The 26,070-nt window shown below is 52.8% G+C and overlaps 4 protein-coding genes across 4 annotated transcripts in view; all 4 read left to right on the top strand.

Annotated features, from left to right (window-relative positions):
• The first annotated feature begins 2,872 nt into the window (after window positions 1-2,872).
• On the top strand, window positions 2,873-14,029 carry LOC137846174 (butyrophilin subfamily 3 member A1-like). The gene is made up of 8 exons (XM_068663877.1): window positions 2,873-3,086; window positions 9,729-9,851; window positions 10,258-10,605; window positions 11,236-11,517; window positions 11,647-11,808; window positions 12,355-12,594; window positions 12,752-12,784; window positions 12,962-14,029. The coding sequence occupies exons 1-8, from the start codon at window positions 2,987-2,989 to the stop codon at window positions 13,588-13,590; spliced, it is 1,917 nt and encodes a 638-aa protein (XP_068519978.1). The 5' UTR covers window positions 2,873-2,986; the 3' UTR covers window positions 13,591-14,029.
• Window positions 14,030-14,563: 534 nt separating this feature from the next.
• Window positions 14,564-26,070, top strand: part of LOC137846173 (butyrophilin subfamily 3 member A1-like) — an 88,065-nt gene continuing 76,558 nt past the window's right edge. The window contains exon 1 of the mRNA XM_068663876.1: window positions 14,564-18,415. Coding sequence (XP_068519977.1) covers window positions 18,316-18,415 — 100 coding nt within the window. The 5' untranslated portion in view covers window positions 14,564-18,315. The remainder of the gene's footprint in view (window positions 18,416-26,070) is intronic.
• LOC137846289 (butyrophilin subfamily 3 member A2-like) overlaps window positions 19,232-26,070 on the top strand; it is a 37,277-nt gene continuing 30,438 nt past the window's right edge. Inside the window, exon 1 of the mRNA XM_068664175.1 lies at window positions 19,232-22,431. Within this exon, the coding sequence (XP_068520276.1) occupies window positions 22,266-22,431 (166 nt within the window). The 5' untranslated portion in view covers window positions 19,232-22,265. The remainder of the gene's footprint in view (window positions 22,432-26,070) is intronic.
• Window positions 23,754-25,680, top strand: LOC137846271 (butyrophilin subfamily 1 member A1-like). The gene is made up of 4 exons (XM_068664141.1): window positions 23,754-23,814; window positions 24,318-24,338; window positions 24,496-24,528; window positions 24,706-25,680. Exons 1-4 carry the CDS (start codon window positions 23,769-23,771, stop codon window positions 25,332-25,334), a joined length of 729 nt encoding a protein of 242 aa, XP_068520242.1. The 5' UTR covers window positions 23,754-23,768; the 3' UTR covers window positions 25,335-25,680.

The following is a 26,070-nucleotide window of genomic DNA, read 5'->3' as shown; positions in this document are numbered from 1 at the left end:
AGGAGGCTCAGGGGTGACCTTACTGCTCTTTATAAGTACATTAAAGGAGGCTGTAGAGAGGTGGGGGTTGGCCTGTTCTCCCATGTGCCTGGTGACAGGACGAGGGGGAATGGGCTAAAGTTACGCCAGGGGAGCTTTAGGTTAGATGTTAGGAAGAATTTCTTTACTGAAAGGGTTGTGAGGCACTGGAACGGGCTGCCCAGGGAGGTGGTGGAGTCACCATCCCTGGAAGTCTTCAAAAGACGTTTAGATGTAGAGCTTAGGGATATGGTTTAGTGGGGACTGTTAGTGTTAGGTTAGAGGTTGGACTCGATGATCTTGAGGTCTCTTCCAACCTAGAAATTCTGTGATTCTGTGATTCTGTGATATGGTGGGCAAACAGGGCACATCAGAAGGCAGAGGCAGGCAGTTTGCACAGGCAGGGCGAGCAGGGAGGGCAGAGTGTTCCCCCCCACCCATACAAACACCTCCTCTAACGGTGGTCTACTGCTAGCTAGGCTGCAATGGTCTCCACCAGGCACAGTGCTCTCTCTAGCAAGTCTGTACACACCCAGACTGACTGCCCGCTCAAAAATGCACCAGTTCAGGTCTCTGGGTGCAGGGAGCGTCTGAGCCTCTTGCTGCCATCTGCGGCAGGAAGAGAGAATGTGTGTGCGTGAGGTGCGAGCAGGTGGATGACCTGGTCCGCCTGGTGGCAGAGCTCAAGGAGGAGGTGGAGAGGTTGAGGGCTATCAGGGAGTGAGAGCGGGAGATAGAGTGGTGGGGCAACTCCTTGTGGGGCCTGAAGGAGAGGTACCAGGGTGAGACACCCCAAATGGGGGTGGACCCCCTCCCCTGTTGCTGTCGGGCAGAGGCAAGAGACCTAGGAGTTGAGGAGGAATGGAGACAGGTCCCTGCTCGACATCGCAGGCGATGACACCCCATATAGGCCCCACCTTCCCAGGTGCCCTTCCACAACAGGTTTGGAGCTCTGGAGCTTGAGGGACCGGTAGCTGAGGAAGAGGTAGAAAGTGTAGCCAGGAGGATGCCTAGTGTGAGAAGGTCGACTCCACGCCTCAGGACTGCTATCCTCTTTTGGTAGTCCAGGCTGGCAGTGATGACATTGAAGAGAGAAGCCTGAAGGCTATCAAACAGGACCTTAGGGGTCTGGGGCAGTTAGTGGATGGAGCGGGAGTACAGGTGGAGCAGATCTCCACACCGCAGCCCATGGAGGAGCCCCGTGTGCAGGAGGTGGATGGGGCCTGGTGGAGGCTGCAGCCCATGGAGAGCCCCTGTAGGAGCAGGCCCCAGGCTGGAGCCACAGCCCGTGGAGAGGAGCCCACTCAGGATCAGGTGCTCTGGGGGGAGCTGCCACCAGTGGGCGACCCAGTTTGGAACAGTTTGCTCCTGACAGATGTACCCCATGCTACAGACCCATACTGGGGCAGTTGCTGGAGAGCTGCTGCCTGTGGGAAGCCCATGTAGGATCAGTTTGGGAAGGACGGCATCCCATGGGAGGAGTTGTTGACTTGGCTGAGGGTGGAAAGCCCTTGCAGGGAGATCTGGACAGACTGGAGAGCTGAGCAATCACCAACTGCATGAAGTTAAAAAAAGGCAAGTGCCAGGTCCTGCACCTGGGACACAGCAAGCCTGGCTATACGTGCAGACTGAGGGATGAGACGCTGGAGAGCAGCCCTGCAGAGAGGGATCTGGGGGTTGTGGTTGACAGCAAGATGAACATGAGCCAGCAGTGTGCACTGGCAGCCAGGAGGGCCAACCGTATCCTGGGGTGCATTGAGAACGGCATTGCTAGTCAGTTGAGGGAGGTGATTGTCCCACTCTACTCTGCGCTCTGCGGCCTCACCTCGAGGACTCTGTGCAGTTCTGGGCACGACAGTACAAGAAGGGCATGAAACTATTGGAGAGTGTCCAGAGAAGGGCCACAGAGATGGTGAAGGGCCTTGAGGGGAAGACGTATGCCTTCAGCCAGTTCTCTTAGTACTCTGGAATGAATCCCATCAGGCCCTATAGTCTTGTATGCATTCATCTGGAGCAGCAAATCACACACAAATTCAGGGTTTGTTGGGACTTTATCGTTCCTGCAGTCACTGTCCTCCAGCTCAGGGCACTTGGGGTCCCACAGCCCAGTGATGCTGAAGGCAAAGGCAAAGAAAGCAATAAACATCTCTGTGAATGACCCTGTCTGACCATCCCCATCAAGTAACAGACCAATGCTTTCTCTCATCCTACTTTTGCTGTTAAGATAGTTTAAAAAAAAAAAAAAAAAAAAACTTTTATTGCCCCTCACATTACTTTCCAGCCTCAACTCAAATTGATCTTTGGCCATATGAATTTTCTCCCTACAAAGGCAAACAGTACCTCTGCAGTCCTTCCATATTGATTGACCTTGCCTCCAGCAAACAGAAACTTTCCTTATCCACCTAAGCTCTAGAAGAAGGTCCCTGCCCATCTGAGCCAACCTTCTGCCATGCCTACTTTACTGGAGCCGGGAGAGGCACTGGCACTTTGCCTTCAGCACCCTGGGTAAAGGGTGGCAGCTCTGGGCTCGACACCCAGCTGTGCCCCATTCCCTGCAGCCTCCGATCCTGCTCAGCTCTTCACTGCCAGCTCTCCACATTTTCCCATTGCTCACAGTTTGATTCCTCCTTGCATGCATGGAGATGAACGAACATAGCCAGTGGCTTTCCCTGGAGGTCTGGAGAGGCCCCTGCTGGGGACAAGCACCTCGTGCTTGCTAAAGGCTGTGGACTGGGCACCCAGCTGCAATGGGATTGTGGTGCCAGCCCTGCAGAGCTCCCCAGACGTTCCCCTAGGGGCAGAGCTGCTCCAGGAAGGTTATTGCAGCCAGGAACTGGGCAAAGGTTGGGAAAGTTGGGCGGAGCCTTTTACCTTCTGCGGCTCTGCTGAGAGCTGTGAAGGACATCTACCTGGCCTTGGAGAAAAACCTCTGGGGGGCAACCTGTCCCCTGGGGGACCCCTCTCTCACATGGTGCTACCCTGGGGCTGCAGCCACCCCAGCTTCACCGGCCATGCCAGGGGCCTCCTGACTTCCCTCGTCACTCTGCTCCTCCTCCGCCTGGGCTCAGGTAGGATCCTGAGAGGCTGCTGGGGGCTCTCCCCCCTGTGCATGCAGACTTGCTGCTGTGGGGCAGGGGAGCAGCTTTGGGAAAGGGGGGACTGGAGCCCACAGCTCGCCTGTGCTGGGTTTCACTTTCACTTTGTTTTTTCACGCAATATGGCTGCTGCCTTGCCTGCCCTTTCTGTGTCTCCTTCACCCGCCCGAATGCTGCAGAGAGGGCTCCCACTCCCAGCACACCTCCTTCTCCTGCACGTCCTCCCTCTCCCTCTCCTGTTTCTCCGGTCATAGCCCATGGGACACGGGACGCAGCACACACCAACTCATGCACCAAATCATGCCCTTTGTCACTCACTTCCCCTAAATTTACGATGGTAAAATCTTACCTCCTCTCTGTGCCCTTCTCCATTGCCCAGTGTCAGAAACATCTCAAATAATTTTCTTCAGACTGGATCTTCTCTGAAGCTATCTTATTCGCGATTGCAACTGTCCTGTCAATCAGGAGCACATTTTAGTAAACAAATCCTAACCTTTTATTCCCTATTACCCGATGCCTGATCACCTCCCCTGTTTCCTCATTGGATGAGTACTACAGGTTCACAAGCTACTCGATGCTCCTCTATACTATATATGTGCAATTTTTCTTTTTTTTTTTTCAACCCTTTAATTTCTCCTTTCTTATGTTTTGAGAACTTTTGATCTTTGTTCTCCTGTTCTCACACTGCTCATCCTCTTTTTCTCAAACTTCTACCTTATTTTGGAACAGTGAGGCCTTCTACGGTCCACTTATCTACTTAGCATTTCTCCTTATTATGACTACACAATTACCTTGGAATACAGAAAAATAATTCTCTACTGCAAAAATAGAACTTTGTTTCTCACAGTTCCCCCCTCTTCTTTTCTTACTCCTATTGAAGTTTTTCCAACATTAGTTTCTCCCAAATATCTCTAAATCCCCAGGAAGTGTCATCTTGAGTTACTCTATGCAGGATCTTGTGGTTTTTTGTTTGTTTGTTTGTTTGCTTGTTTTGGTTTGGTTTTCCCAAATAATTTTTTAGATCAGTGAAATTCTTCCCATTTGATCTACATATATACAGAAACTAGTATTAATTACAGGGCATGTTCCTCTCATGAGGTTATTCATAAATCTAATATTATTTGATTCTAGAGTACTATTTTTGCAAACTTTATCTTATTTTCTAGATCTTCAATATTTTTACAATATTTTTGTGTTTTGAGATGTTTACAATAACTTTTTCAAATTCACGCACCCTTACCCAAGGTAAAAAACACCTTGCAAAACTGTAAAATGCTAGAGAGTTTTACTAAAGGATTATCTGGAGTCCACTTAATTCTGTGTGTGTGGTCTCAAGGGGGCTTTGGCTTTGTGGGTCTTCAATAATAGTTACATTTGGAATTATCGCCTCCAGGGTGCAAGCTCCCTTCCATCCTAGGGGCAACACCTTCCTAGCTTTATTGCCATATAGCCAGTACCACCCCTAGCCATTCAGGACAGGCCATCTGGTTACAGGATTCTCATGTTGCATCTGGTGTGCATTATGCATATTAGCATTCCCGTGGTTACCATAGTTGGTACAGTACGGATGATTCCCTACTTCATGGATATTTCCACACACAGGGTCAGTACTATTGCCCCCGGAGTTTCTATCAATATTGTTTAAAAGGCACCTTTGGTAACACAGCATATTGTAGCCAGGGTTACATGTAGGGAACTCAATTTCAAAATCTGTTCCTTCCCGGGACTGTGTATGATCTGTCCTTTCTAGAAATCTAGAGATTCCAGACACAGTTGCTGCCGGAAATAGTAATCAGGGACAAGGCCTTTCCAGTCTTTCTAGGCATCTGGGTGCAAATCCAACAATTATTTCAAGATGGAACTCAAGAGATGTTCTGGATTAATTGGGAATGCTGATTTTTCCTTCCATACTATCACTAATCCATTGAGAATAGGTATTACTAAGATAAACTCAAAATACATCATTACTATGTATATATACACACCCCTAAAATAATAAAGAAATAATAAGTAAGAAAAACAATAGAAATCACATACTAATAAGGATTCTTCTGGTGGGGATTAAATACCCTTCTTTCTCCTACTTCCAGGGAGTGTTCCCTGGAAACACTCCAATTCTGTGTAATTCAATCCCTCTTACTCATTAATTCATTACAAATTCTTCTAAGGAGAAGTTAAAGATTTACAATAAATAGTTTCAACAGTTTTAACCTGGAAAGTCTTTGTTAATGCAGTCTCTCTGGTATCAGAGTTAACTGATGCTTTTACCCAGATATGAATCCACCCTTTCTCAGCTGTTCTTACTGTCATTTCAATAGTCAGGAGCACTTGGAACAGTCCATCCCACTCAGGTTGCAGTTTCAGTTCTCTCCATATTCGCATCAGAACCCAAGCTCCTTCTCAAAATGGTTGGATCAGGGCTTCCAAGGGTGGGGTTTGAGCTAACAGTCCACGGCTCCTTGGAGATGAAAAGAGGATGACAGCCCGAGTACATAGTTTTTAAGAAAAGCATCTTTTGTCTCAAATTGAGGTAATTCGTTCCCTTTGTCCATGTACAGCAATCCAAATAATATTTCATATGGTGAAACTCCCACATCTTTTCTTGGTGCAGTTTGAATTCGGAGAAGTGCCAAAGGCAAGCACTTTTTGGGGGGAAGCTGAGTTTCCAGGACTTAGTCAATTGCTTCTTTACTGTCTAATCTACTTGTTCAGCCAGAGTGTATGTATTCCTACACATACTTATTTCCATAGCACAGCGCCACACGTTGCTTGAATCACCTCCCCTGTTTCCTCATTACCTGAGTACTACAGGTTCACAAGCTACTCGACACTCCTCTATACCAATATAAGTATAATATTTCTTTTTTTTTTTCAACCCTTTAATTTCTTCTTTCTTATGTTTTGAGAACATGTGTTCTTTGTTTTCCTGTTCTTGCAATGCTCATCCTATTTTCCTCAAGCTTCTTCCTTATTTTGGAACAGTGACGCCTTCTACGGTCCACTTAGCTACTTAGCATTTCTCCTTATTCTGAGTACACCTTGAAATGCAGAAAAATATTTCTCCACTGCAAAAACATAACATTGTTTCTCACACCATCCCAGCTCAGAGTGGTGGGACCAGGCCACCCTGTCACTGCCACCGTGGGGCAGGATGTCGTGCTGCCCTGCCACTTGTCCCCTCAACGCGATGCATCGTTCATCCGGCCCTGGTTCCTGTTGTGGACACAGGGAATTCAGCTTTGCCTGAGGGACAGCACCCTGTAGACCCCATCCCCAGCCCTGGGGGGCTCCTGCCCTTCTCCAGACACTCCTGCATCACCTCTCCTTGGTCCTGCAGGAGCAGCACAGGAATGAGGGGCACTGGGGCCAGGGGCTGCCCTGCGCTCCTCCCTGCTGCTGGAGGAGGGCTGGGATGCTGCAAGCAGGGGCCAGGCCCCTTGTAGCCCCTGGGCTCTGCCCTGCACACGGCTCCTGCGCTGGGGCAAAAGCCCTGCTGGCACCCACAGGTCTCACCCTGCCTCTGAGCCCCAGCGGGCAGCACAGGGGCTGCAGCAGCTCTCCACGCTCCTCTCCCCTCTGCTTGCACTGCTTGCAGACCTCAGGGCAAGGGATGTGGTCACTGTGTGCTGCTGGCCATTGCAGGCCACCTTTGCCTCCTAGGTTGGGGTTAATCTTTGCTCTGTGCCTGGTGCTGAGCATGAGCAGCCTGTGGGGGCTCTGTGTTCCCTCCTCTGGAGCACATCCATGCAAGACACAGCAGCAGCAGGACAGTGGCAAATAAAGCTTTGCACAGGAAGATGGAGTCTGGCAGTGGCATTTCCTGGGTGCTTTCTTTCCTGAGGCTTTGCTGCCTGGGAAGGCGTCTTGCAGCAGACCTCTCCTTGGTGTTGGTCCTGGGAGTCAGAGCCAGGAGGAACCAAAGCGCCAACTGCCCCTCGGTTCTCCATCTGTTCCCTGGCACCCCCTTGTCCCAGCTGGGTCACTGCCCTGCCCTGAGCTAGACAGGGTAATGACCCAGCTGGGACAAGTCGATCCCCAAGAGCTTCCATCCTCCCATCACACAGGCTCGGTAGAGGCTCTGCCTGCAGGGGGGGGCTCACCAGCTTTTTGAAGTCCTCCTAGCAGAGGCAGCAGGTCACGTCAACCTTACAGCTGTCCATCAGGTCCTTTCATGCCATCTCCATGTCCCATATTTCCCTTCCACCACCCAAGTTGTTCCCGTGGCTGTTTTATTTTCCACTGCTCAGGGCAGGGTTCAGCCAGAAATGGGCTTGCAGGAGCCATGGGGCCACCCCAGCTTCACCAACCCTCAGCAATCAGTAACAATCCTGCACTCCCAGAAAACCAGTGCCACTTTTTGCACCTTGTTTAAAAGCAAGCAGGGAAACAAGCTGACATTCTCGAGCCAAATTCATAGCGGTGTGTTTTAAACCTCGCAGCATTAAAATCAGGAGCAGACACAGTGCAGAAACAGGGGAAGGAAATGCATTCGGAAGACACTGCATCCGATAGAAGCAGGTGATCCAAACAGACCAAACCTCAGTGAGATGGAGCCTCCGTGGCTGCAGGACTCCCTTGGCCTCTTTGAAGGTTTAACTATATGAAGGTGGGAAGCTAAGAATAGGTTTTGAACCCAGCTACACAATGAGGAGACACAGATGCTCTCCTCCAGCTGGTTCTCAATGCCAAGCTGAGTGGTCTCCACACCCAACCATCCATTTTCATGCACATGGGGTCTCACCATCCCAAAATCCCATCATCCTTCATCCCATTGAGATCCCACCATCCTCACACCCCATCCTCTTTAATCCCAGCAGGGTCCCACCATCACAAAACCCCATTGTCCTCCACTCTAGTGGGGATCCACCACCACAAACCCCATCCACCTTCACCCCAGTGGGGTCTCAGCATCTCCAAAACCCCATCATCCTCCATTCAACTGGGCTTTCACCAACCCCAAACCTCAAAACCCTCCACCCACTGCAGTCCTACCATCCTCTCAGCCAATTATCCTACATCCCACTGGGCTCCCACCATCCCCAAAGCCATCCTAGGGCCAGGGACTGACTGACCACCACGTTCCCTAAGTGCTACGAGAAGCTGTGCCATGACCAACAGCTGCATGCCTGGTCCTCCTCAATTCACAGATGTAATCTTCAGAGGGTTGTTTGGGAAGAACAGTAAAAGTTAGGCTCCACATGGCTTTTCTGGTGGAGGAGGAGGGCTGAGGGAACAGTGAAGTCCATCCCGCAGTCAGGGCACTGATGGGGTTTCCCTACCAAGTGCTTTTTCCAATATTGGTTGAATGCCGAGCTTTCAGAGAAGGCTTCCCCGCAGTCACAGCAGGGATAAGGGGGTTGTCCCCAGTGAGTCCTGAGATGGGCTAAGTAGACTGAATTCTTTGCAAGGCTATACTGCACTGGGGACATTTATAGGTCCCCCAGCCTGCCCACTGGCAGGACAGAGCAAGAAGCTGAAAAGTCCTTGGCTTGGTGTAAGCACTGCTTTGAAACAATTGAAACATCAGCATGTTATCAGCACTCTTCTCATCCTAAGCCAAAACATAGCATTCTACCAGCTACAAGGAGGAAAATTAACTCTATCCTAATTGAAACCAGGACAGGATTTCATGATGACATCAGCCAGTTTTCTTAGTACTCTGGGATGAATCCCATCAGGCCCTACAGTCTCCACCTGTAGGAGCAAATCGCATGCTAAGTCAGCATTTGCTGGGAGTTTATCATTCCTGCTCTCACGGTCCTCCAGCTCAGGGCAACTGGGGTCCCAGAGCCCATTGTCAGTGTTGAAGACAAAGGCAAAAAAAGCATTAAACATGCCCCTGTTTGTGAGGAGACCATCCCCATCAAGTAAAGGACCACTGTTTTCTCCGGTTCTACTTTTGCTCTTTAGATATTTTATAAAACTCAGTTTTATTTCCGCCAACAGTTCTGTCAAGCTTCAACTCAAATTGAGCTTTAGCCATATGAATTCACCCTGATAAGGACTAGGGCAGCAGATTCTGAGGCATCACATAGTTCCTTAAAGAACAGTTCATCCATGTCATCATCCTAGCTGCATGCAGAAGCTGTCCCTCTGGTACTTAGAAGCCATTTCCACACCAAAGTCTCCACTGTGCTGCAGAAGGGCTTTGCTTGCCAGAGGGCAAAAGGTCTGCCCATTTCTGCCTCCACTGGGATGGACAGAGCCGGGAGTGGGGCTGGCTCTTTGTCCCCACCACCTTGGGAAAAGGGTGGCACTGAGATGCTCGGCAGCCAGCTGTGCCTCTTTCCCTGCAGCCTCCGATGTCACTCTGCTCTGCAGCATCTTGCACCCATCCCCCAAGGGTCAGGGCTCCTCCCAGAGGGTTACTGCAGGCAAGAGCTGAGCAGAAGTTGGTGAAGTCACGTGTAGCATTCTAGTTCCTGCAGCTATGGTGGGTGCTGAGAGGGACGACTATTTTGGTGAGACTGCCTTGGAGAAGAACACCTGGGGCTGCCTTCTGTGTCTCCCAGCCCATGATAAGCGCAGGCTCTGCACCCTGCCCAAAGCGCTACTGGCCGTGGCTCCCTGTGCCCAGGCCTGCAGCCCCTCAGTACCTTACTCTTCTACCCCCAGATCCTGCTCCCGCTGCAGCACAGATGGGGCTCCCCTGGGGTTGCGGCCGCCCCAGCCTCACCGGCCATGCCAGCGGCTTCCTGACTTCCCTCGTCACTCTGCACCTTCTTCAGCTGGGCTCAGGTAGGATCCTGTAGGGATGCTGGGGGTTCTCCCCCCTGTGCATGCAGATGTGCTGCCATAGGGCAGGGGAGCAGCTCCAGGGTAGGGGGACCAGAGCCCACAGACCGGTCCCTGCTGGGTTTCACTTTCACTTTGGTTCTTTCACACAATATGGGCGCTGCCTTGACTGCCCTTTCTGGCTCTTCTTCTCCTGCCCAAATGCTGCAGAGAGGGCTCCCACTCCCAGCACACCTCCTTCTCCTCCACGTCCTCCCTCTCCCTCTCCTGTTTCCCCAGTGGCTTCCCATGGGACACAGGGGACGCAGCACACACCAACTCACACACAGCTCGCCCATGGTCACTCACTTCCCCTAAATTTACGATGCCAAAATCTCACCGCCTCTCTGTGCCCTTCTCCATTGCCCAGCCCAGCTCAATGTGGTGGGACCAGGCCAGCCTGTCATTGCCACCGTGGGGCAGGATGTCGTGCTGCCCTGCCACTTGTCCCCTCAACACGATGCTCGCACCTTGGAGGTCAGGTGGATTCGGCACAGGTTATCTGATACAGTGCACCACTACCACAATGGAGAGGACCTGTACGGGGAGCAGATGGAGGCATATGCCGGGAGGACAGAGTTGGTCAGAGATGGTCTCTCTGCTGGAAGGCTGGATTTGCGAATCACGGGGCTGAGACCCTCTGATGATGGCCTGTACGTCTGCACTGTGAAAGATGCTGATGCTTATGACGAAACCATTGTGGAGCTGGAGGTGTCAGGTTAGTGGCTGAGGTGATGCTGCCAGGGCAGAGTTTACATGTCCTTTGAATGTTTCAGCTGCTTCAGAGTATGGAACATGCCCATGGATGTGGAGGTAATATTTGGGGAGAGAGCTCCCTGGAGGGTTTTGTTAGTTTTCATTGGTGTCCTTGAAGACAATAATCATAATATTGTGAGGGTACTGGGCACAGGCTGCTGCGCAGCACCTTCAGCTGTGTCAGCAATGGGACCAAACAGCACACAGGGAGAATCGCAGAGTCCTCTGAGCAGCCGGACGTCTGATTTACTTTTGCTTTCTGTGCTGGGGGAGACCTGAGACGTTGTCAGGAAGTCTTGGGACTTCTTGAACAAGCACGGCTTGGTGCAGAGATGCTGCCTGGAGGTGCTGAAGCTCAGCACTTGGGTTTTCTGGGCAGTTTCAATCCACTGGAATTGTGCAGCCTTGCTCTCTGGGTCCGGTACATAGGAGGGTGTTTTTGGGGTGAGGGTGAGTGCAGGGACTGCCTGTAACTTGAGCCCCTGGAGACGTAGCTGTGAAGGGTTGTGTCTGGCATGGGAGCAGATGGGGTCTTTGCCTTGGAACTCAATCTCTCCCCAAGTCAAGCCCCAGACACATGCTCTTTCCCCAGCCACAGGCGCTGACCCCCACCTCTCCCTGGGGGGCTACGAGGACGGAGGCGTCCGGGTGCTGTGTCGATCGGCCGGCTGGTACCCGCTGCCGCAGCTGCTGTGGAGGGATGCTCGCGGGCAGCACCTGCCCTCGGTCTCCCAGACACATTCCCAGGACCAGGAGGGGCTCTTTGAAATTGAAGGCGCCGTCATCATGACCGGGAGCGTGGAGGGGCCCTTGTCCTGCGTGGTCAGGAGCAGCCGCCTCCAGCAGGAGCGGGAATCATCCCTGCACATCGCAGGTACAAATGGCACAGCCAGGGTGAGGTGTTCCTGGCCCCTGCACTTGTCCTGACACAGGAGAAGTCTGGGTCTTGCTTTTCTAATCCCAGGCATGTAAATACAGCCCTTGTCCTGGTGCCTTTTTTCAGCTCCCTTCTTCCACAACGCCCAGCCCTGGATGGTGGCTCTGGCTCTGGTCCTGGTGCTTTTGGCTGTGTCCATTGGCCTTGGTGTTTATCTCTTTCGAAAGCAAGGTAAGCTGGCAGCACAGGGATGGAGCGGAGGGAGGTGTTCTGCAGGGACCCCCCTGGGTGTGGAGCGGGGCTGAGCCCTGGCCCAGGGAGGTGCGTAGGAGGAGGAAGGGAATGTTCTCCTGGGGATGCCAAAGGCCTTAGGATCCTCTTGGGTGGGAGGCCAGGGAGCATGGCTGTAGCGTGGGGCTGGTGGCAAGGCGCAGCCCCCCTGCACATGTTCCCACCCAACAACCAAGCTGCTCTGCTCACCACATGTTCCTCCGTCTTTGCTTTTCAGCGGCACAGACACGAGAGCTGGGTGAGTCCTTGCAGTCCCTGGGGAAGTGGTGTCTGTGTGGGAGGGCCTGGTCTGGGTGGGCTCTGGGGGCTTGTGTGCTGGTGGCTCGGGGGTGCTGGAGGAGCAGCTGGAGCCTGGGGTGGGAGTGGGGAGTGCTGGGGCTGGGGCTGCCCTGGGCACGGGACACGGCCGGGATGGCTGAAAGGAACGGGGATCAATTGGGGATGGGGAGCGAGCTGCGGGGCTGCCCCGCTCAGCACTGATGTTTCTGGGAGACGGGCATTCTCCAACAATCCTTTATTAACTTCCGTAATGGCTTCAATGGCACAAAGATAAAAGTTGTACAAGCGTCTGTCCTTACAGTTCTGCTTACAAGAGCATTGTACAAAGCTGGACCACAATGACTATTTCTCTAGTCCAACCTCTGATCAATGCAGAATTTTTCCCTGTCATGGGATGTGTTCAGGGTCAACCACGGGCTAAGCAACTCTCCCACATGTATTACTTTCATACCCATCATACATTATTGTCGCTTTCCTTTTCAGAGAAACAAGCTGCAGAGCTGGGTGAGTATCACAGAACTTGTGCCCCAGGGCATCTCCAAGGCGATGTGCAGGGGAGGGTGGGCAGCTGGGACAGAGTAGCCCAGGGCTGGTCCCTCACCCTGCCCACACCCACTGGCCACCAGCCATGGCTGTAACCAGCTCTCCCCTCTCTTCCCAGCATGGAGAAGGTGTCTGCTGCCTCAAAATCGAGGTAGGTCTGCGGTGGGATGCACTCTGCGATGCTTCTCCTGCCCCTGCTGGGGCATGTTCAGGAGCCAAGAGGTGCCCTATCTCCTGCCCTGTGGGGCAGCTCCTGGCCCCAAGCTGGGGAGAGCCTGCCCAGGGCTGAGCTCTGCCCCTGATGGCCTGGCTCCTTCTGTCCCTGCAGTGAAGGTGACCCTGGATCCACACACGGCTCATCCCCAGCTTGTTGTGTCTCAGGACAACTGCAGTGTGAGATATGAAAGTGAATGGCACCAGGTGCTTGACACGCCAGAGAGATTTGACCATTGGTGCTTCATACTGGGCTGTGAGGAGTTCAGAGAGGGGAGGCACTGCTGGTTGGTGGAGGTGGAGGGAGAGCAGCTAAAGTATTCTTGGTGGGCTGTGGGGGTGGCCAGGGCATCTGTGGAGAGGAAAGTGTTGATCGACATGAGCCCTGAAGAAGGGATCTGGGCTGTGCAGTACTATGAGGGGCAGCTCAAGTCTCTCACATCTCCTCCTACTTACTTGTCCCTGTCTGCTGCCCCCACGAGGATCTGGGTCTGTCTGGACTGTACCCAGAAGCAGGTGTCTTTCATCAACGCTGACAATGGGGTCGAGATCTTCACTTTCACAGCAGCCTCCTTCAACGGGGATAGCATCCGCCCCTGGTTCTGGGTGGAGACAAATGGAATTCAGCTGTGCCTGAGGGACAGCACCCCCCAGACCCTGTCCCCAGCCCTGGGGGGCTCCTGCCCTTCTCCAGACACTCCTCAAACACCTCTCCTTGATCCTGCAGGAGCAGCACAGGAATGAGGGGCAGTGGGGCCAGGGGCTCTCCTGTGTTCCTCCCTGCTGCTGGAGGAGGGCTGGGATGCTGCAAGCAGGGGACAGACCCCTTGCAGCCCCTGGGCTCTGCTCTGCATGTGGCTCCTGTGCTGGGGCACAAGCCCTGCAGGCACCCACGGCTCTCACCCTGCCTCTGAGCCCCAGCGGGAAGCACAGGGGCTGCAGCAGCTCTCCATGCTCCTCTCCCCTCTGCTTGCACTGCTTGCAGACCCCAGGGCAAGGGATGTGGTCAACGTGTGCTGCTGGCCACTGCAGGCCGCCTTTGCCTCCTAGGTTGGGGTTGATCCTTGCTCTGTGCCTGGTGCTGAGCATGAGCAGCCTGTGGGGGCTCTTTGTTCCCTCCTCTGGAGCACATCAAGGCCCAGCAGCAGCAGCACTGTGGCAAATAAAGTTTTGTACAGGAAGATGGAGTCTGGCAGTGGCATTTCCTGGGTGCTTTGTGTCCTGAGGCCTTGCTGCCTGGGAAGGCGTCTTGCAGCAGACCGTCTCCTCACACGCCTTGCCCTGCAGAGCCTTCGCCGTCCTCGTAGCCCTCCCTTGGAGGCTCTCGCACAGTTTCACGCCCTTCGTCTGCTGCGGTGCCCACAGCTGCACGCAGTGCTCGAGGCGAGGCCGCAGCAGGCCGAGCAGAGCGGGACGATCCCTTCCCTTCGCCAGCCAGCAGTGCTGTGCCTGAGGCACCCCAGGGCATGCTTGGCCCTTTGGGGTCCCATGCCATGGCCCCCACACACCCGCTCCTCTTGGTGAGACACCGTAGGACTGTGTGAGCCTCTGCCCTGTCCCCAGAACACTGCCGAGACACCAGCGAGGGTTGTGGAGCATCTTTACTGTCAGCACCACGGCATCGAGTCTGAGATGCGGCCAACCGGAAGCCTCCAGTGTCAGGAGGTGTCCGTCTGTGGGTCCTCAGATGCTGCCTGGGGAAGGGTGGGACACACAGGGCGAAAGATGGGGTGATTCACCCCTCGCTGATGTGGATGGGGATTGGGACATCGTTACCTGTGGGGTAGTTGTCTCCAGGGAGGTTAGGGTAACCTGCGGCGGGGAGAAGAGGAGTGAGCAGAGTCCTCGTCACCCTTGACCACGGCCCCGGCTCTCCACGGACACTCACCCAGGACGGGAGGCCTGGCCCTGAAGCGGTAGACGCCCGTGAGAAAGAAGCCAAGTCCCAGCACCATCAGCACCGTGGCCACCGCCACCAGTATCTTCACCTCCGGCATCAGTCCAGGACCTGCGGGGACACGGCCGGGTGAGTGGCAGCAAGGAGCCAAGACCGCCGGCCTCCGGGTGCTGTCCTGCACCTCTCCACTCACTCCAGTCCTCCAGGAGAGGCTCCTGCAGGCTGACGAGCTGCACCGAGCACATGTAGGTGTCGCCTGCCACCGGGGCCACCAGCAGGGACACCTGCGTCTGGTAGGTCCAGTCGCCGTTGGGGATGGCGGAGATGGGGTTGTAGTCGTCGGGCTCCACGATGTCCCCGTTGTGCAGCCAGATGACGGTCATCTCGGGGGGGTAGAAGCCCCAGATGTGGCAGCTGAGGCAGACAGGCACCCGGGCGTTCCCCGTCTCCGCGGGGATGATGTGGACTTGGGGCTGCGCTGGAGCAGGGATGGGGATGGGTTCAGTGGTGGGTGAGCCCCTTTTCCCTGCCTTGTGCAATGTCACCACGGAATGTTCTGTGCAACACTCCCATGCAACGCTCCCATGCAAATCTCTAGTCATTCTCCCATGGGATGTCACGTGCGACATCCCCATGCAATGCCCTGTGCAACGCCCCTGTGCCACACCCTGCAAGAGGCATTGCTCTGTGCAACATCCCCTTGCAAAGGGCAATGCAATGCGCTGTGCAGTGCTCCGTGCAACATCCCCCTGAGACGTCCTCATGCAGTGTGCTCTACAACACCCCCATGCAATGTCCGCTGCAACATCTCCTTGCAACATGCTCTACAACACCCTTGTGCAACATCCCAATGAAATGCCCAGTGCAACATCTTGCCAAGGCATTTAGCTCCAGGGCAGACTCTTTCTGCAGTGGAGCAGGGGATCGGACAGGCAGGGCTATTTTTTCCGTCATCGAGCCCACTTGAGGGATCTGCCAGGACGCAGGAGGCGTTGTCACGGAGGGTAACAAAGCGTTGGCATAGCCAGCAGGGCCCCCTCTCAGGCCATTCAAAAGCAGCCGCTGGGAAGCGCGATGACCAAGAATGTCGCGACCCAGGTGGGAAAACAGGGCATGGCACATCAGAAGGGAGTGGCACAGCAGTTCACACAGGCAGGGTGAGCAGGGAGGGCAGAGCGTTCCCCCCCCTCCCATAAAAACACCTCCTCTAACGGCGGTCTACTGCTAACTAGGCTGCAATGGTCTCCACCAGGCACAGTGCTCTCTCTAGCAAGTCTGTACACACCCAGACTGACTGCCCGCTCAAAAATGCACCAGTTCAGGTCTCTGGGTACAGGGAGCATCTGAGCCTCTTGCTGCCATCTGCGGGAGGCAGAGAGACTCTGTGTGCGTGAGGTGCGAGCAGGTGGATGACCTGGTCTGCCTGGTGGCAAAATTCGAGGAGGTGGAGAGGTTGAGGGCTATCAGGGAGTGTGAGCGGGAGATAGAGTGGTGGGGAACTCCCTGCGGGGCCTGAAGGAGAGGTACCGGGGTGAGACACCCCAAATGGGGGTGGACCCCCAACCCTGTCGCTGTCGGGCAGAGGGAGGGGACCTAGGAGTTGAGGAGGAATGGAGACAGGTCCCTGCTCGACATCGCAGGTGATGCCACCCCATGCAGGCCCCACCTTCCCAGGTGCCCTTCCACAACAGGTCCTGGAGCTTGAGAGACCGGGAGCTGAGGAAGAGGTAGAAAGTGTAGCCAGGAGGATGCCTAGGGTGAGGAAGTCGACTCCACGCCTCAGGACTGCTATCCTCTTTTGATAGTCCAGGCTGGCAGTGATGACATTGAAGAGAGAAGCCTGAAGGCTATCAAACGGGACGTTAGGGGACTGAGGTGGTTAGTGGATGGAGCGGGAGTACAGGTGGAGCAGATCTCCACACTGCAGCCCATGGAGGAGCCCCTGGTGCAGGAGGTGGAAGGGGCCTGGAGGAGGCTGCGGCCCATGGAGAGCCCCTGCAGGAGCAGGCCCCAGGCCAGAGCCACAGCCCGTTCAGAGGAGCCCACACAGGATCAGGAGCTCTGGGGGAGCTGTCAACCATGGGGGACCAAATTGGAACAGTTTGCTCCTGACAGATGTACCCCATACTACAGAGCCATACAGTAGCAGTTGTTGAAGAACTGCTGACTCGGCTGAAGGTGGAGAGTCCTTGCAGGGAGATCTGGACAGATTAGAGAGCTGGGCAATCAGCAACTGCATGAAATTTAACAAAGGCAAGTGCCAGGTCCTGCACCTGGGATGGGGCAACCCTGGCTATACGTACAGACTGTGGGATGAGACGCTGGAGAGCAGCCCTGCAGAGGGGGATCTGGGGGTTGTGGTTGACAGCAAGATGAACATGAGCCAGCAGTGTGCCCTAGCAGCCAGGAGGGACAACTGTATCCTGGGGTGCATAGAGCACGGCATCGCTAGTTGGTCGAGGGAGGTGATTGTCCCACTCTACTCTGCGCTCTGCAGCCTCACCTCGAATACTGTGTGCAGTTCTGGGCACCACAGTACAAGAAAGATGTGAAACCCATCAGGCCCTATAGTCTTGTATGCATTCATCTGGAGCAGCAAATCCCACACAAATTCAGGGTTTGTTGGGACTTTATCGTTCCTGCAGTCACTGTCCTCCAGCTCTCCAGCTCAGGGCACCTGGAGTCCCACAGCCCAGCATCAGTGTTGAAGGCAAAGAAAGCAATAAACATCTCTGTGAATGACCCCGTCTGACCATCCCCATCAAGTAACAGACCAATGCTTTCTCTCATCCTACTTTTGCTGTTAAGATAGTCTGAAAAAAAAAAAAAAAAAAAAAAAAAAAAAAAAAAAAAACATTTTATTGCCCCTCACAGTACTGTCCAGCCTCCACTCAAATTGAGCTTTGGCCATATTAATTTTCTCCCTTCAAAAGCAAAGAGTACCACTCTAGTCCTTCCATATTGACTGACTTCTCCTCCAGCAAACGAGAATCTTTCCTTATCCACCTAAGCTCTAGAAGAAGGTCCCTGCCCATCTGAGCCAACCTTCTGCCATGGCTGCTTTACTGGAACCGGGAGAGGCTCTGGCATTTTGCCTTCAACACCCTGGGCAAAGGTTGGCAGCTCTGGGCTCGGCACCCAGCTGTGCCCTGTTCCCTGCAGCCTCCGATTCTGCTCAGCTCTTCACTGCCATCTCTCCACATTTTCCCATTGCTCACAGTTTGATTCCTCCTTGCATGCATGGAGATGAACGAACATAGCCAGTGGCTTTCCCTGGAGGTCTGGAGAGGCCCCTGCTGGGGACAAGCACCTCGTGCTTGCTAAAGGCTGTGGACTGGGCACCCAGCTGCAATGGGATGGTGGTGCCAGCCCTGCAGAGCTCCCCAGACATTCCCCTAGGGGCAGAGCTGCTTCAGGAAGGTTATTGCAGCCAGGAACTGGGCAAAGGTTGGGGAAGTTGGGCGGAGCCTTGTACTTTCTGCAGCTCTGCTGAGTGCTGAGAAGGACATCTATCTTGACTTGGAGAAAAACCCCTGGGGGGCCACCTGTCCCCTAGGGGACCTCTCTCTCAGATGGGGCTCCCCTCGGACTGTGGCCGCCCTAGCCTCACCGGCCATGCCAGGGATCTCCTGACTTCTCTCGTCGCTCTGCTCCTCCTCCGCCTGGGCTCAGGTAGGATCCTGAGAGGCTGCTGGGGGCTCTCCCCCCTGTGCATGCAGACTTGCTGCTGTGGGACCAGGGAGCAGCTTTGGGAAAGGGGGGACTGGAGCCCACAGCTCGCCTGTGCTGGGTTTCACTTTCACTTTGTTTTTTCACGCAATATGGCTGCTGCTTTGCCTGCCCTTTCGCTGTCTCCTTCACCCACCCGAATGCTGCAGAGAGGGCTCCCACTCCCAGCACACCTACTTCTCCTGCACGTCCTCCCTCTCTCCCTCTCCTGTTTCCCTGGTCATAGCCCATGGGACACAGGGGAAGCAGCACGCACCAACTCACGCACCAAATCACGCCCTTTGTCACTCACTTCCCCTAAATTTACGATGGTAAAATCTTACCTCCTCTCTGTGCCCTTCTCCATTGCCCAGTGTCAGAAACATCTCAAATAATTTTCTTCAGACTGGATCTTCTCTGAAGCTATCTTATTCGCGATTGCAATGGTCCTGTCAATCAGGAGCACATTTTAGTAAACAAATCCTAACCTTTTATTCCCTATTACCCGATGCCTGATCACCTCCCCTGTTTCCTCATTGGATGAGTACTACAGGTTCACAAGCTACTCGATGCTCCTCTATACTATATATGTGCAATTTTTCTTTTTTTTTTTTCAACCCTTTAATTTCTCCTTTCTTATGTTTTGAGAACTTTTGATCTTTGTTCTCCTGTTCTCACACTGCTCATCCTCTTTTTCTCAAACTTCTACCTTATTTTGGAACAGTGAGGCCTTCTACGGTCCACTTATCTACTTAGCATTTCTCCTTATTATGACTACACAATTACCTTGGAATACAGAAAAATAATTCTCTACTGCAAAAATAGAACTTTGTTTCTCACAGTTCCCCCCTCTTCTTTTCTTACTCTTATTGTTGTTTTTGCACTTCTTTACATACCGCACTCTGAAGTTTTTCCAACATTAAGGTGCAGTATTTTTTTCACACGTCACAGGGCATGATAGATATATAATGCCATTATTTTACAATTCCAACAAATAGTTGTTCGAACCAATTCCATGCAGCCAATAACAAAATTAGTTTCTCCCAAATATCTCTAAATCCCCAGGAAGTGTCATCTTGAGTTACTCTATGCAGGATCTTGTGGTTTTTTGTTTGTTTGTTTGTTTGCTTGTTTTGGTTTGGTTTTGGTTTTCCCAAATAATTTTTTAGATCAGTGAAATTCTTCCCATTTGATCTACATATATACAGAAACTAGTATTAATTACAGGGCATGTTCCTCTCATGAGGTTATTCATAAATCTAATATTATTTGATTCTAGAGTACTATTTTTGCAAACTTTATCTTATTTTCTAGATCTTCAATATTTTTACAATATTTTTGTGTTTTGAGATGTTTACAATAACTTTTTCAAATTCACTCACCCTTACCCAAGGTAAAAAACACCTTGCAAAACTGTAAAATGCTAGAGAGTTTTACTAAAGGATTATCTGGAGTCCGCTTAATTCTGTGCGTGTGGTCTCAAGGGGGCTTTGGCTTTGTGGGTCTTCAATAATAGTTACATTTGGAATTATCGCCTCCAGGGTGCAAGCTCCCTTCCATCCTAGGGGCAACACCTTCCTAGCTTTATTGCCATATAGCCAGTACCACCCCTAGCCATTCAGGACAGGCCATCTGGTTACAGGATTCTCATGTTGCATCTGGTGTGCATTATGCATATTAGCATTCCCGTGGTTACCATAGTTGGTACAGTACGGATGATTCCCTACTTCATGGATATTTCCACACACAGGGTCAGTACTATTGCCCCCGGAGTTTCTATCAATATTGTTTAAAAGGCACCTTTGGTAACACAGCATATTGTAGCCAGGGTTAAATGTAGGGAACTCAATTTCAAAATCTATTCCTTCCCGGGACTGTGTATGATCTGTCCTTTCTAGAAATCTAGAGATTCCAGACACAGTTGCTGCCGGAAATAGTAATCAGGGACAAGGCCTTTCCAGTCTTTCTAGGCATCTGGGTGCAAATCCAACAATTATTTCAAGATGGAACTCAAGAGATGTTCTGGATTAATTGGGAATGCTGATTTTTCCTTCCATACTATCACTAATCCGTTGAGAATAGGTATTACTAAGATAAACTCAAAATACATCATTACTATGTATATATACACACCCCTAAAATAATAAAGAAATAATAAGTAAGAAAAACAATAGAAATCACATACTAATAAGGATTCTTCTGGTGGGGATTAAATACCCTTCTTTCTCCTACTTCCAGGGAGTGTTCCCTGGAAACACTCCAATTCTGTGTAATTCAATCCCTCTTACTCATTAATTCATTACAAATTCTTCTAAGGAGAAGTTAAAGATTTACAATAAATAGTTTCAACAGTTTTAACCTGGAAAGTCTTTGTTAATGCAGTCTCTCTGGTATCAGAGTTAACTGATGCTTTTACCCAGATATGAGTCCACCCTTTCTCTGCTGTTCTTACTGTCATTTCAATAGTCAGGAGCACTTGGAACAGTCCATCCCACTCAGGTTGCAGTTTCAGTTCTCTCCATATTCACATCAGAACCCAAGCTCCTTCTCAAAATGGTTGGATCAGAGCTTCCAAGGGTGGGGTTTGAGCTAAGAGTACACAGCTCCTGAGAGATGACAAAGAGGATGACAGCCCGAGTACATAGTTTTTAAGAAAAGCATCTTTTGTCTCAAATTGAGGTAATTCGTTCCCTTTGTCCATGTACAGCAATCCAAATAATATTTCATATGGTGAAACTCCCACATCTTTTCTTGGTGCAGTTTGAATTCGGAGAAGTGCCAAAGGTAAGCACTTTTTTGGGGAAGCTGAGTTTCCAGGACTTAGTCAATTGCTTCTTAACTGTCTAATCCGCTCCACCCTTCCAGAAGAAGATAGATGCCAAGGAGTGCGAAATTTCCAGTTAATTCCTACAGTCTACGTTAGCCCTTGCAATATTTCTGACATAAAGTGATTTCCTTCATCAAAGTCAATATTTTCAACAATTCCATATCTGGGAGTTATTTGTTCCAGAATTACTTTAGTTACTATGTTCGCAGTAGCAGATACTGAAGGGAAAGCTTCCACACACCCTGACAAATGATCTACCAAGACTAGTAAGTATTTAAATCTACCTGCTCTAAGGAGTTCTGTAAAATCCTCCTGTACATTTTGGAAGCATTGAAATCCTGTTTCTTGCCCTCTTCGGGCTGACTGTTTTAAAGTCCTATTTCCCTTTTAACATACTACACAACTCCTGCGTACTTGTTCAGCCAGAGTATATGTATTCCTACACATACTTATTTCCATAGCACAGCGCCACACGTTGCTTGAATCACCTCCCGTGTTTCCTCATTACCTGAGTACTACAGGTTCACAAGCTACTCGACACTCCTCTATACCAATATAAGTAAAATTTTTCTTTTTTTTTCAAACCTTTAATTTCTTCTTTCTTATGTTTTGCGAACTTGTGATCTTTGTTTTCCTGTTCTCGCAATGCTCATCCTGTTTTCCTCAAGCTTCTACTTTATTTTGGAACAGTGACGCCTTCTACGGTCCACTTAGCTACTTAGCATTTCTGCTTATTCTGACTACACCTTGAAATGCAGAAAAATAATTCTCTACTGCAAAAACACAACATTGTTTCTCACACCAGCCCAGCTCAGAGTGGTGGGACCAGGACACCCTGTCACTGCCACCGTGGGGCAGGATGTCGTGCTGCCCTGCCACTTGTCCCCTCAACGCGATGCTCGCAGCTTGGACGTCAGGTGGATCCGGGATGATTTGTCTAAGACAGTGCACCACTACCGCGATGGAGAGGACCTGTACAGGGAGCAGATGGAGGCATATGCCGGGAGGACAGAATTGGTCAGAGATGGTCTCTCTGATGGAAGCCTGGACTTGCGAATCACGGGACTGAGACCCTCTGATGATGGCCTGTATGTCTGCACTGTGGGAGATGCTGATTTTTCTGACGAAGCAATTGTGAAGCTGGAGGTGTCAGGTTAGTGGCTGGGGTGATGCTTCCAGGGCAGAGTTTACGTGTCCTTTGAATGTTTCAGCTGTTTCACAGCATGGAGCATGCCCATGGATGTGGAGGTAATATCTGGGGAGAGAGCTGCCTGTATAGTTTTGTCAGTTTTCATTGGTGTCTTTGAAGACAATAATCATAATATTGTGAGGGCACTGGGCACAGGCTGCTGAGCAGCACCTTCAGCTGTGTCAGCAATGGGACCAAACAGCACACAGGGAGAATCGCAGAGTCCTCTGTTTAGTCGGATGTCTTCTTTGCTTTTGCTTTCTGTGCTGGGGGAGACCTGAGATGTTGTTAGGAAGCTCAGCACCTGGGTTTTCTGGGCAATTTGGAGCCTCTGGCATTGTGCAGCCTTGCTCTCTGGGTCCGGCGCCTACCAGGGTGTTTTGGGGGTGAGGGTGTGTGCACGGAGTGCCTGGTCCCTGAGCCCCTGACGTCATTGGTGTGCTAAGCTGTGTCTGTCATGGGAGCAGATGGGGTATTTGGCTTGAAATGAATCCCTCCCCAGGTCAAGCCACAGACACACGCTCTTTCCCCAGCCACAGGCGCTGACCCCCACCTCTCCCTGGGGGGCTACGAGGCCGGAGGCGTCCGGGTGCTGTGTCGATCGGCCGGCTGGTACCCGCTGCCACAGCTGCTGTGGAGGGATGCTCGCGGGCAGCACCTGCCCTCGGTCTCCCAGACACATTCCCAGGACCAGGAGGGGTTCTTTGAAATCGAAGGTGCCGTCATCGTGACCAGGAGCGTGGACGGGCCCTTGTCCTGCGTGGTCAGGGACAGCCGCCTCCAGCAGGAGCGGGAATCATCCCTGCACATCGCAGGTACAAATGGCACAGCCAGGGTGAGGTGTTCCTGGCCCCTGCACTTGTCCTGACACAGGAGAAGTCTGGGTCTTGCTCTTTTAACCACAGCCATATAAATACAGCCCTTTTCCTGGTGCCTTTTCTCAGCTCCCTTCTTCCACAACGCCCAGCCCTGGAAGGTGGCTCTGGCTCTGGTCCTGGTGCTTTTGGCTGTGTCCATTGGCCTCGGTGTTTATCTCTTTCGAAAGCAAGGTAAGCTGGCAGCGCAGGACTGGAGCAGAGGGAGGTGTTCTGCAGGGACCCCCCTGGGTGTGGAGCGGGGCTGAGCCCTGGCCCAGGGAGGTGTGTAGGAGGAGGAAGGGAATGTTCTCCTGGGGATGCCAAAGGCCTTCGGATCGTCTTGGGTGGGAGGCCAGGGAGCATGGCTGCAGCGTGGGGCTGGTGGCAAGGCGCAGCCCCCCTGCACATGTTCCCACCCAGCAACCAAGCTGCTCTGCTCACCACATGTTCCTCCGCCTTTGCTTTTCAGCGGCACAGACACGAGAGCTGGGTGAGTCCTTGCAGTCCCTGGGGAAGTGGTGTCTGTGCGGGAGGGCCTGGTCTGGGTGGGCTCTGGGGGCTTGTGTGCTGGTGGCTCGGGGGTGCTGGAGGAGCAGCTGGAGCCTGGGGTGGGAGTGGGGAGTGCTGGGGCTGGGGCTGCCCTGGGCACGGGACAGGGCCGGGATGGCTGAAAGGAACGGGGATCAAGGTGGGGACGGGGAGCGAGCTGCGGAGCTGCCCCACTCTGCACTGACACTTCTGGGACAGGAACGGAATGTCCTCCAACAATCCTTTCTTCACTTCCGTAATGCCTACAGTGCCTCTGAGATATAAGCTGCACAGGTTTATGTGTTTCCAGATGCACTAAGAGCATTGTTCATAGCTGGACCTCTATTTTTTTGGTCCCAGCTTGGAACAAGGCTGTATTATCCCAGTCATGGGATGTTTTCATGGTCTACCATGGGCTGAGCAACTCTCCCTCTGATCATGCATTACTTTAACTTTTGTTTTCAGAGAAACAAGCTGCAGAGTTGGGTGAGTGTCACAAAGCTTGGGCCCATGGCAATGCCAAATCCATGTACAGGGGAGGGTGGGCAGCTGGGACAGAGCAGCCCAGGGCTGGCCCCTCACCCTGCCCACACTCACTGGGCACCAGCCATGGGCTGTGACCAGCTCTCCCCTCTCCTTCCAGCATGGAGAAAGTTTCTGCTGCCACAAAATCAAGGTAGGTGTGCATTGGGTTGCCTTCTGCACTGCTCCTTCTCCCCCTGGTGGGGCATGTTCAGGAGCCAAGAGGTGCCCCATCTCCTGCCCCGAGGGACAGATCCTGGCCCCAAGCTGGGGAAAGCCTGCCCAGGGCTGAGCTCTGCCCCTGATGGCCTGGCTCCTTCTGTCCCTGCAGTGAAGGTGACCCTGGATCCAGACACCGCTCATCCCATGCTTGTTGTGTCTCAGGACAACAAGAGTGTGAGAAAGCAAAAGCAACAGCAGCAGGTTCCTGACACACCAGAGAGATTTGACTGTTGGTGCTGCGTGCTGGGCCAGGAGGAATTCAGAGAGGGGAGACACTGCTGGTTGGTGGAGTTGGAGGGAGAGCAGCTAAAGTATTCTTGGTGGGCTGTGGGGGTGGCCAGGACATCTGTGGAGAGAAAGGGGTATTTCAATAAGAGCCCTGAAGAAGGGATCTGGGCTGTGCAGTACGATGAGGGGCAGCTCAAGTCTCTCACATCTCCTCCCACTTACTTGTCCCTGTCTGCTGTCCCCACGAGGATCTGGGTCTGTCTGGACTGTACCCAGGGGCAGGTGACTTTCATCAACGCTGACAATGGGGTCCAGATCTTCACTTTCACAGCAGCCTCCTTCAATGGGGAGAGCATCCGGCTCTGGTTCTGGCTATGGACAGAGGAAATTCAGCTGTGCCTGAGGGACAGCACCCCCCAGACCCCGTCCCCAGCCCTGGGGACCTCCTGCCCTTCTCCAGCCACTCCTGCATCACCTCTCCTTGGTCCTTCTGGAGCACCACAGGAATGACGGGCAGTGGGGCAGGGGCTCTCCTGTGTTCCTCCCTGCTGCTGGAGGAGGGCTGGGATGCTGCAAGCAGGGGCCAGGCCCCTTGCAGCCCCTGGGCTCTGCCGTGCACACAGTTCCTGTGCTGGGGCACAAGCCCTGCTGGCACCCACAGGTCTCACCCTGCCTCTGAGCCCCAGCGGGCAGCACAGGGGCTGCAGCAGCTCTCCACGCTCCTCTCCCCTCTGCTTGCACTGCTTGCAGACCCCAGGGCAAGGGATGTGGTCACTGTGTGCTACTGGCCATTGCAGGCCACCTTTGCCTCCTAGGTTGGGGTTGATCTTTGCTCTGTGTCTGGTACTGAGCATGAGCAGCCTGTGGGGGCACTTTGTCCCCTCCTCTGGAGCACATCAAGGCCCAGCAGCAGCAGGACTGTGTCAAATAAAGTTTTGTACAGGAAGATGGAGTCTGGCAGTGGCATTTCTTGGGTGCTTTGTATCCTGAGGCCTTGCTGCCTGGGAAGGCGTCTTGCAGCAGACCGTCTCCTCACACGCCTTGCCCTGCAGAGCCTTCGCCGTCCTCGTAGCCCTCCCTTGGAGGCTCTCGCACAGTTTCCCGCCCTTCGTCTGCTGCAGTGCCCACAGCTGCACGCAGTGCTTGAGGTGAGGCCGCAGCAGGCCGAGCAGAGCGGGACGATCCCTTCCCTTGGCCGGCCAGCAGTGCTGTGCCTGAGGCACCCCAGGGCACGCTTGGCCCTTTG

The sequence above is a fragment of the Anas acuta genome, chromosome 31, assembly GCF_963932015.1.
Source record: "Anas acuta chromosome 31, bAnaAcu1.1, whole genome shotgun sequence".
NCBI lineage: Eukaryota > Metazoa > Chordata > Aves > Anseriformes > Anatidae > Anas > Anas acuta.
This window is presented reverse-complemented; position numbering and strand designations above follow the sequence as displayed.

Bases quoted from the DNA above. Each gene is read 5' to 3' on its own strand.
- LOC137846174 (XM_068663877.1), top strand. From the start codon at position 2,987: ATGGTGCTACCCTGGGGCTGCAGCCACCCCAGCTTCACCGGCCATGCC. The intron at 11,809-12,354 runs GTGTGGAGCGGG...GGCTTCAATGGC, and splicing joins TTCTGCAGGGACCCCCCTGG to ACAAAGATAAAAGTTGTACA. The intron at 12,785-12,961 runs GTAGGTCTGCGG...CTGTCCCTGCAG, and splicing joins TCTGCTGCCTCAAAATCGAG to TGAAGGTGACCCTGGATCCA.
- LOC137846271 (XM_068664141.1), top strand. From the start codon at position 23,769: ATGTTCCTCCGCCTTTGCTTTTCAGCGGCACAGACACGAGAGCTGG. The intron at 23,815-24,317 runs GTGAGTCCTTGC...TTTTGTTTTCAG, and splicing joins GGCACAGACACGAGAGCTGG to AGAAACAAGCTGCAGAGTTG. The intron at 24,529-24,705 runs GTAGGTGTGCAT...CTGTCCCTGCAG, and splicing joins TCTGCTGCCACAAAATCAAG to TGAAGGTGACCCTGGATCCA.